At 44.0% G+C, this 10000-nt stretch overlaps 2 protein-coding genes and 1 long non-coding RNA gene across 11 annotated transcripts in view; all 3 read left to right on the top strand.

The window, feature by feature from the left end:
- The window catches only part of LOC148186776 (uncharacterized), a 29574-nt gene extending 27236 nt beyond the window's left edge, over window positions 1-2338 (top strand). For 6 of the 9 annotated variants that reach the window (XR_015779232.1, XR_015779234.1, XM_088089852.1 and 3 more), the window contains one exon: window positions 1563-2338. Coding sequence is in view for 4 of the 9 variants with exons in the window: in XM_088089852.1 (XP_087945978.1) it covers window positions 1563-1832 (270 nt within the window). In the remaining 5 variants the exon portion in view is untranslated. Of the gene's footprint in view, window positions 1-891 lie in introns of all 9 variants that reach the window. The other 3 variants (XR_015779235.1, XR_015779233.1, XR_015779236.1) reach the window with 1 other exon arrangement.
- Window positions 2339-5978: 3640 nt separating this feature from the next.
- Window positions 5979-8583, top strand: sox11b (SRY-box transcription factor 11b). The gene has a single exon (XM_042503124.2). The coding sequence runs from the start codon at window positions 6151-6153 to the stop codon at window positions 7276-7278; it is 1128 nt and encodes a 375-aa protein (XP_042359058.1). The 5' UTR covers window positions 5979-6150; the 3' UTR covers window positions 7279-8583.
- Window positions 8584-9407: 824 nt separating this feature from the next.
- Window positions 9408-10000, top strand: part of LOC148186777 (uncharacterized) — a 17639-nt gene continuing 17046 nt past the window's right edge. The window contains exon 1 of the long non-coding RNA XR_015779239.1: window positions 9408-10000. This exon is cut by the window's right edge and continues 955 nt beyond it. This is a non-coding gene — a long non-coding RNA (uncharacterized LOC148186777).

Genomic DNA, 10000 nt, shown 5'->3' on the forward strand with positions numbered 1-10000 from the left:
GGGTCATTTCACTCAAATTGCAGCACTCTGAGTCTGCAGTTTGACTTTTATTTGTCCTTTTACTTTTTCTGCTGATTGAAACTTTAAATATCCCGAACAGCTTCATCTGGACCTCCTGAACTCCTCAGATCATTATTTTATTTTAATGAAAACGTCTTTGGGTGTGAGGAGTGTTGATGAGGTTGTGTTTACGCTGAATACGACTCTGATTTCAGTTATCAGCCGAGTGTTTAGGATGTGGAACATTTAAAGGCCTCCGCTTCACGTCACCGCTCACACGAAGAGAAAACATCATCACAACTCGTTATAGATAATCATCATCCAGAACCAACAACACAGTTTCTAATCAAATATAAACATTTTGTGGAAGATATTTAACCCCTTGAATCCTGGAGTGACATCACTTTCCTCGTCCTGCTCTCAGAGCCTTCAACCGCGGAGCAAAACGTGGAAAAAAGGCAACGAGCAACATAACAAATGTTCAATAAACTGTTGAGAAAAAAATTAGGAAAAAAATAAATATATATATATACATATATATATATATATATTTATAATGATCATTTTTACATATTTAAAGTTAAGTTAGTGTTGTTGTATTTTTTATGCATTTTTTATTCTTTGTTTTACTTTGTTTAGTTTTGTTTTACAATATACAACATTAGTTTTTATTTTGCTAATTTTTCGTGTGATTTCCTTCTTTCGTTGCTCGCCGCCTTCTGTCAGTGTTTTTGAAGCAATCAGGCCAAACTTCTCAGGTTACAAACGCTCCAAAAGAGTTTCCGACTTTAACTGAAAATACGACATTATCAGAATTAGTCAAGAGAGATGTTTTACTCGTATCAGTCTGGTCACTTTAACCATTTATTATCTGCGTCCATCATTTTTCAGAGGAAACACAATCACAGCTCCTCAGCAGCGTCCCGAACATCTGCAGCCGTGTGTTTGAGTTTCTGCTGCCTGAAGCTTCGTCTCATGTTTCCTGACAGATATTCAGCTTCAGGTCGACCAACACAAAGAGTCCAAATCCTCCTTTTCTCTGTCTCTCTACCCCCTGAAAAAAAAGTTAAAATAAACATTTAATTAACCATTTTAAACAGAGCAAATACACGAGATTTCTTTCAAAAACATGGAAAGAAGAAATAAACCCAAAATTAGCAGGAAATTAGTTTATTAAAAAGTAACTGATCATTATAAAAATAGTTTCCCCTTAGCTAATTAATAATTTTTTTAAATAATTTTTCCAAAGGTACTGATGTTTTTGCAATTTGTGGAACATTTCTTACCAAGTTGCTCATGCCTTTCTTTCCCCCATGTCTTGAAAAAAAATACACCAACGTGCTCAGATTTCAGAGTTAAATATTTGTGAAGTGATGTGGCTGCAGGTTTTAGAGGGTTAGACTTTATTTTTGAGCCTCCGACTCTTCTCTCTCCAAATCGGATCCTCTCCGAACAGACAGAAACATCAGTGGAGGCAGATTTTCTTCTGTTTGCTGGCTGAAAATAAAGAAATGTTTCTGATGATGTTTCTGTGGAAAATTTCCCCTTCTGACTCCTGGTAGAAGCAGACTCCCGGTGGAAACAGACTCCCGGTGGAAACAGACTCCCGGTGGAAACAGACTCCCGGTGGAAACAGACTCCTGGTAGAAGCAGACTCCCGGTGGAAACAGACTCCCGGTGGAAACAGACTCCCGGTGGAAACAGACTCCCGGTGGAAACAGACTCCCGATGGAAACAGATGGTTGATGGCTTCAGGATGGAGTTCCTGGTGGGGTCCAGGTCGCCTGAGGTCGTGTTCAGACGTGTTTTCGGTGTTTCCTGCATTCGTGTGATGGATGTTTATCTGATCTCAGCTCAGTGTGTCACGGTGTTAATGAGCTGCTGCATGAATGTGAAAAGAGCTCCAGGCCGGATTTACATTTCAGGAAAAAACTCTTTTCTACAGGAAAAAAAGTGCTGCTTCTGACTTAAAACCTGCTGCTCTGATCCTCCACCAGCTGATGTCGCAGGCCTGCGAGGTGGAGGACAAATAGTGTTTTTGTTTTTTTTATTTTAAAGTTTTAGTCAAACAAAATGTATTTATTTGTTTATGGATTTAGTTAGTTAGTTAGTTACTTGTTAGTTAGTTAGTTTATTTTGGTGATTTTTTTCCTGTAAAATGTTTGGTGATTCAGAAAAAAACAATTTTTGATGATTTTCATTTTTTCTAAAAACTTTTGGTGATTTTTAAAATAATTTTGTGATAAAACCTTTGGTCATTTAATTTGTTTAATTTTTGTCATCCTTAAAAATGTAAGTGTTTGTTTTATTTTTCTTCTTTTAAAATTTTGGGTAATTTTAGCTCAAACTCCCTTGTTTACTGCAGAATATCTCCCTGTTTTCTTTCATGTTTTCTGCTGCCGCTGTGATTGAGGAGGATTTAGGTGACATGAAGCTCCTCGCAGATGCAAATACATCCGACCCCCAACAAGCCCACAGCTCCATACGCACGTCAAAGACGGGCTCAGCGAGGAGCTCGCGTGATGAAGACAAAATCGGCCGCAGAACAACAAACTCACACAAAACTGCTTCAGAAGAGCCAATAACTCCTCAGTGAGCTCCCTCCATCAGCTCCTCCACCAGCTCCTCCACCAGCTCCTCCACCAGCTCCTCCATCAGCTCCTCCACCAGCTCCTCCATCAGCTCCTCCACCAGCTCCTCCACCAGCTCCTCCACCAGCTCCTCCATCAGCTCCTCCACCAGCTCCTCCACCAGCTCCTCCACCAGCTCCTCCATCAGCTCCTCCACCAGCTCCTCCACCAGCTCCTCCACCAGCTCCTCCACCAGCTCCTCCACCAGCTCCTCCACCAGCTCCTCCATCAGCTCCTCCACCAGCTCCTCCATCAGCTCCTCCACCAGCTCCTCCATCAGCTCCTCCACCAGCTCCTCACAGCGAAGCCAAAAAAGCGTCTCAATATCATGAAATCAGGTCACAGGAAGTGCAGCACGCCGACACGTCAGTGATGTTGAGAGCAATAACAGTAATAACACACCGTGTAAGGACCGTCCCTAACGTTTATCTTTAAAACATGCAAAAGTTTACTTTTTTTTTAAAGAGAGACAAAAACACCAAAGATAAAAAAAAAACTAGATAAAAAAATGAAAACATGCCCAAAAGTATTTCAAGAACAAAAAATGTTACCAAAAGTTATAAAAGACAAATCAACACTTTTAAAGGAAAAATGAAATGTCAAAATAAATAAATAAACATAAACAACAGAAAAACAAAAAAATCACCAAAGCTCTAAACCCCCCAAAAAAAAAAATTAAAGGAAAAAAGAAAACCCTAAAAAAAAGTTTAAAGACAGACAAATCTGCTGATCCAGGATCAGATGACGGGAGATGGTCTTAACATGAAGCCTGATCTGAAGCTCAAATGAGATTTTTACATGTGAAAACAAACTGCAGCTGCTGCTAATGCTGCCATTGTGTGTGTGTGTGTGTGTGTGTGTGTGTGTGTGTGTGTGTGTGTGTGTGTGTGTGTGTGTGTGTGTGTGTGTGTGTGTGTGTGTGTGTGTGTGTGTGTGTGTGTGTGTGTGTGTGTGTGTGTGTGTGTGTGTGTGTGTGTGTGTGTGTGTGTGTGTGTGTGTGTGGGGCCATCCATTCACATACATGAGCTGTTACTCAGGAATGTGGCTGTTTTGTTCTGTGAGCTGTTAGAGGTCAAAGGTCGAGCTGCTGCAGCTGCAGAGGTGAAACAGTCTGATAGGAAAGATGATCAATAATCAATAGAATATTATATGTGTGTATGTATATATGTATGAAAGTTTCCTGCTGGCTGAGTAACTGCGCTGAAGTTCAGCGTGTCACGGCAGACGTGTTGGCGTGTAAACGGCGTCTCGCTCTGACTGAGCTGATTTCTGCAGCTCAGCGGCTCCTTCACATCACAAAGGAAATGCATTTTTTTAAAAACAAAAAACAGCCTCCTCATTGGTGTCGGCGGCGCTCTCCTCGGGGGAGGAGCAGCAGCTCTCTGCTGCACTTCCTCTGACGTGTTTTGGGAAGTCGCTTTTCTGCAGTTTTTCATGGAAGCTGTTTCTGTTTCAGGTCATTCAGTCACAGAATATTTCAACATTTTCTCACTATTTTCTCTCACAGGTTTTTTATTAACAATAATAATAATAATAATAATAATAATAATAATAATAATAATAATAAGGCAGGAACTCCGGGAATAATAAACTACACAGCAACAAACGTACCAAAAAGAGAAAAGACTGAAGTCAAACAAAACGTCCAGAAGCAGATTCAAAACGTCAACACGAATACAGCAAATAAAAGAAATAAAGCGTGCAGATCACAAAAGACAGTTAAAGCACAAACAAATAAGTTTCACAAGATCTAAAAAATAATATAAGTCATCATATAACAAGACGACATCACTTCGGTGGGAATAAATGAGAGATAAGATGAGAAACAGATGAATGAAGAGGTAAACGAATTAAATTATAGGTGAAAGCTGTCAGAGCGGGACGTCAGGAGGAGACTGGTCAGAAAACTGAGCAGAAAAAAGACGATTATAATAATAATAATTAAACAAATGAAGGTGACTTCACATAAAAGTGAGTTTTAAGAATCAGTGATCACTGAGCCGGATCTGAGTTTTCGTCTGACACGCCTGTCCCGTGTCTGACGCCTCGGTCAGGACTCGAGTGCGTCGAGCTGTAATGTCTCCGTTTAAACGTGTGACGGATTTTTCACTAAAACCAGAGATCCTCAGAGGACTCTGGACTGTGAGAGGACCTCACGAGTCAGGACGGCGTTTCCTCTGACGGTCACACGGATGATCGGTGCACGTGTGCTCGGCTGTGGATGAGCGCCGTCACTGTCGGCGGTATCAGGAGTTTTTCTTTAGTATGTTGAATTGTTTCATGTTTCTTTCCAAAGATTTTTGCTCAGTTTTGAACTTTTTATGCACTCTGGCAGTGAAACTCAACAATCTGGCCCCTGATTGGGCCCCTGGTGGCCCCCAACCATTTCCTAATCGACAATAAAAATAAAGTGATTCATACTGTGAATTGTTTTTGTACTTTTAACATCCAGAAGCTGCCAGAGTGAATAAAACAGCCTCAGAATAGAGCGGCCACACCGAGGACACAGCTAAGACACTAATGTCCTAAAACACCAGAAATGTCCTAAAACACCAGAAATGTCCTAAAACACCAGAAATGTCCTAAAACATCAGAAATGTCCTAAAATTCTGAAAATGTCCTAAAGTCCTAGAAATGCCCTCAAATCTGACAATAGTCCTTAAATCCTAGAAATGTCCTAAAATTTGAGAAACATTTTGGCACTAAACAGTCAGAGTTTCGATTCTTGCGTCTGAAGACGTCTGCGTTGGCGATCGTGGGGCAGATGGAGCGTTCGACTAACCGGCGTCATGCGACACGACTCGAGTGTCTGCGAGCCAGTCACAGTCAGTACATTTACACGACGTCAGAAAAAGTGAAATTATTGCGTCAGTTCAACTAAATCTTTTTTGGGTTCAAACACACCTTCCAAACATTCTTTTAAAATGTTAAATAATTTAAAAAATACCTATTAACATTCATTTAAAGCGGTGTGCCCCTCAGTTCAGCCAAAATAAAAAGCCCCCCCCCCAGTGCTTCAAAAATGAAGCCCCCCCCATGAATACTGAACAGTCCCTAATATTCCCATCCACACACGCAGACCTAAAGTGTGAGAATTGACGTTAAACCGTGTTTACTTTGATCCAGACGCTCTCTAAGTATCGATCCTGTGATTTAATGCAGTTAACCTCCGATCAAAACGCGGTAAATATCGATCACTTTCAGCGCACGATCCGTCAATTGAAAGTGAATTGGAGTAACGGCCGGGCGGCGGTGGGCGGGCACGCGGGGACGGCAGGAGAGCTGCGATTGGTCGAGAGCGCTGCGGAGGCGGGAAGATTTCGGAGAAGAAGAGCGGCGATTGGCTGAGGGCGGTGAGGTCGCGCGCATGATCAGCCGGTTAATAAGAGGCCGGTTTGGAAGTTTGAACAGACGCGGAGATGCTGTCGGTGTGACGCGGAGCGGCGCCTGAAAAAACCGGTAAAACCCAAATAAAGCGGTCAGAGTGTCGCTCCGGTGGTCTGAGACGGTAACCCGGATCATGGTTCAGCAGACGGAGCACGGCGGGGCGAGGAGCCACGGCGGGTCCCGGGACCCGGAGGAGGGCGAGCTGCTGGCGGCCTCGGTGCCGCAGAAGGCGGACTGGTGTAAGACCGCATCCGGGCACATCAAGAGGCCGATGAACGCCTTCATGGTCTGGTCGAAGATCGAGCGGCGGAAGATCATGGAGCAGGCTCCGGACATGCACAACGCCGAGATCTCCAAGCGGCTCGGGAAGCGCTGGAAGATGTTAAAAGACACCGAGAAGATCCCGTTCATCCGGGAGGCGGAGCGGCTCCGGCTCAAGCACATGGCGGACTACCCGGACTACAAGTACCGGCCCAAGAAGAAGCCCAAGACGGACGGCTGCGCGTTTCCTGCGGGGAAACCGGCGGCTCAGTCCCCGGAGAAAGTCTCTGTCAGACCGGGGAATAAAAACCTGTCCTCGTCCGGGACCGGAACCAAGAAACTGTCCAAGCTGAAGCCGAGCAATGCGGCGGGGTGTCCGGGCCGAGCGGCCGGCCAGCTCCCGCCGGACCCCCGGTATCGGTACCTGCTCAGCTCCGGCTTCAAAACCGACAAGTTCGTGAAACGGGACTTCACCGACGACGAGGACGACGATGAAGATGAGGAAGACTCCGAGGAGGAGTTCAAAGCGGAGGAGGAGGAGGAGGAGGAGCCGGCCCGGTTCGGCCTGAGCTCCGCCGCCCTGGACCCGGAGGGGACCGGCGCGTACGGGTCCTCCGGGCGGCTCTTCTACAGCTTCAAGAACATCACCCGGCAGGGCACCGGCGCCCACCCGGCCTCCCTGTCCCCCGCGTCCTCGCCCCGGTCCGGCTCCTCCTCCTCCTGCGGGGAGGACCTGGACGAGCTCCCCGCCGAGGGCACCGACTTCACCCTGAGCCTCCTGGCCGGCCTCCACGCCTCCTCCGAGCCGTGGAGCTCGTCGTCCGGTTCGGCCCCGGGGAACCTGAGCCTGTCGCTGGTGGACAAAGACCTGGACTCGTGCGGGGAGGGCAGCCGCGGATCCCACTTCGACTTCCCGGATTACTGCACCCCGGAGCTCAGCGAGATGATCGCCGGGAACTGGCTGGAGGCCAACTTCTCGGACCTGGTCTTCACCTACTGATCCCACCGAGGGCTGGCCCGGCCCGGCCCCGGGAAGCCGGTATGAGCTGGTTCTGGAGCTCCAGAGCCGGTCAGGCAGCGGGGTGTCCGTCTGCTGCTGCCCGGGCTCAGTGCGCGGGGAGCGGCTGTGATTTTGGGGAGACCCGGACCCGGACACACACTGTGGTACTTCAGCAAAAAATGAATTCAACTAAATCACCTCAGCAGGTTTTATGGATTTTCTGTTCAGCACCGAGAAATCTGACAAGCTGATCTTACTCCTAAAAATAAAGTAAAAACTAGATTACCGACGCCGTGAAAAGGGTGAGCAAATATTAATACTCATAAGTCGTGTTTACTTTCTATTTCCGAGATTTATCTAAATTTATTTGTATTTACTTAATTTGCTGAGAAGTCAACTTAATAATGATGAGTGAAATTAACTTGCTTTTCTAAGTTGCTGTGACTTGACTGAATAGTCGAGTTTACTTCAGTAAAGAAACTGATTGAATTTGATAAAGTAAGAAAAACAAAGATGAAATCATTATCAGGATTATATCACAGAAACAGACTCTGTCTTTTTTCTTTGACTCCATGTTTCGCCGTTTAATAAATATTAATATGAGCCATCTTTCAAAATAAAGGAAACAGTCATCAGACTTGCATATTAAACACACTGTAGGTGTTAACACGGGGTTAAATATCTGCCCAGTCTGAGTGACCAGATCTACTTCAAATCCTGAGCGGCTTCGCTTAGAAATGATCATTTAATTTCACTCGTCATTTTTAAGTTGCAACAACTTTGCTGAATTAATTAAATACAACCAAAATTTCAGAGAACTTCAAAGTTTGCTGTGAAATCGGTTAAAAGTCGTAGTTAAATGAACTTACTCTCGTGGGGGTGATCGATTTGATCGAATTTTAGAAAGACGTAACTTCAGCTTGTTGAGTTTTCGGTGTCGCTCGAGTCTGAAAAATGATCTGAATATGCATCCCGTCCAGAAATGACTCTAACGAAATTTAACGAACACTAAATATCAGGATGCGAATCTCTGTTTGTTTACGGACTGCACGACTCTTTTATCTGAGTTTTTCCTCCGTTTTTTATTTGGTATTTTGGGTTTTTCTCCAGGTTGCGGGGAAACGTTTAAAAACCCAAAAACTTGGAATGTCAGGAAGCATTTTTTGATATTTACATAACCAAACATACCTCATCTTTTTTTAAAATATCAAAAAGTAAAAGTATTTTCAGGCATATTTTTGTACCGTCAAAGGGAACGACCGCAGGATTTCAGGCACTTCTTCTTCTTCTTCTTCTTCTTCTTCTTCAGACTGATGAATATGATTGTTTGTTTCTGAGCGCGTCGGTTCAGATCCGGCCGACCTGCCTTGCTTTAACGCCTCGCTGTTGTTTTAAATGCGTGTACAGACAGGAAGTGAGACCTTTATTGTGAAAGGGAGGAGCGTGTATATGTTGTGTAAAATAGTTTAAAGCGGAGGAGTTTATGTATATCGCTGCGAGAGAGAAACTGGATTTTCTGTTACTTTTTTTAATACCATTAACGGCACATATTTGTTTTTTTGATCATTATTTTTGTGCAATATAAAAGAAAAGAGGAAAAAAATGAAAGGGCCGTCCCGAGTTTTTCTTTGCAGCAGGAAGGAAACGGCGTAACTTTCCTTCACGATGAAGTCTGTTTGTTGACGACTGAATAAATCAGCTGGAACTGAGCGAGTTTATTCATCTCTGATTGGACGTCACGCGGCGCCTTAAAGGGCCAGATGGGTGTTTATTTTGTTTTTATCTCCAATATTAACACTCACAACTTCTCAGAGCGTTTAATCACATCGTACAATCCTCCTCAGCACGTGGAAATATACGTGAATATTTTGTATTTTTTCCAGCTTTTTGAAGGATTCTCAAAATCAAAACTACATATTTTCAAAAACTGAGAATCCACAAGGATGAAAGTGTGTGGAAAATCAGGGAAATGTGTACGATAATCGCCAAAAACACCCAAAAAATAAAAGAAAAGCTAAAAAGTCAATGAAACTTGTCAAAAAAATTTAAAAAGTTTTCTTCAAAAATGGAAAAAAAGAGAATCTTTAAAAATTGTCGGTCCCTCGTCAGCCCCCCATAAATACTGAACAGTCCCTAAACTAAAATCATATATTCAGTTTTAATCCTGTTCTGGGTTCGTTATTTTGGGCATCGATGGTCGTTTCAGAAAAAGTTCGGTCTCAAACGTTTAACTCCTGGAGTCCTGGAAAGTTTTTGGGTGAAAATGTGTCTGAGGAGTCTTGAGAGTCATTAGAATCCTTGAAAATCACCGAGAAGTCCTTGAGCTGAACATGAGAATCTATCCCATAATAATCCAGCAGACGTGTGACTGATTCAGATCCCGTCAGCTCAAAGCCGCAGAGACGATCGCGGTTTTATTTTTATTTGATTTAATATAATTAAAGTGAAACTTTAATAGATTTATTCAGACGATCAGCTGCTGCAGAAACGCCAAAAACGAACCGTTCAAGTTAAAATCAACGCGTCTGTCGGCTGCCGACAGGTCGAGCGTTTAAAGTGACTCGACATGAACGACGAACGACCTGCGACGAGTCGTCCGGACGTCCGACGATAATCTGATTACTGTTCGTGTTCGGTCAAACTCACGCTGAGTCAGCAGCTCACAGCTCCGAACCCAAAAACAAAAACAGCAGCAGGTTTTCAAACATGTCGAGTCACCGAG

This window comes from Plectropomus leopardus, chromosome 16 (genome assembly GCF_026936395.1).
Source record: "Plectropomus leopardus strain MGB_pleo_1.0 chromosome 16, ASM2693639v1, whole genome shotgun sequence".
In the NCBI taxonomy this organism is placed as follows: domain Eukaryota; kingdom Metazoa; phylum Chordata; class Actinopteri; order Perciformes; family Serranidae; genus Plectropomus; species Plectropomus leopardus.

Coding starts and splice junctions, on each gene's coding strand:
- sox11b (XM_042503124.2), top strand. CDS start 6,151: ATGGTTCAGCAGACGGAGCACGGCGGGGCGAGGAGCCACGGCGGGTCC.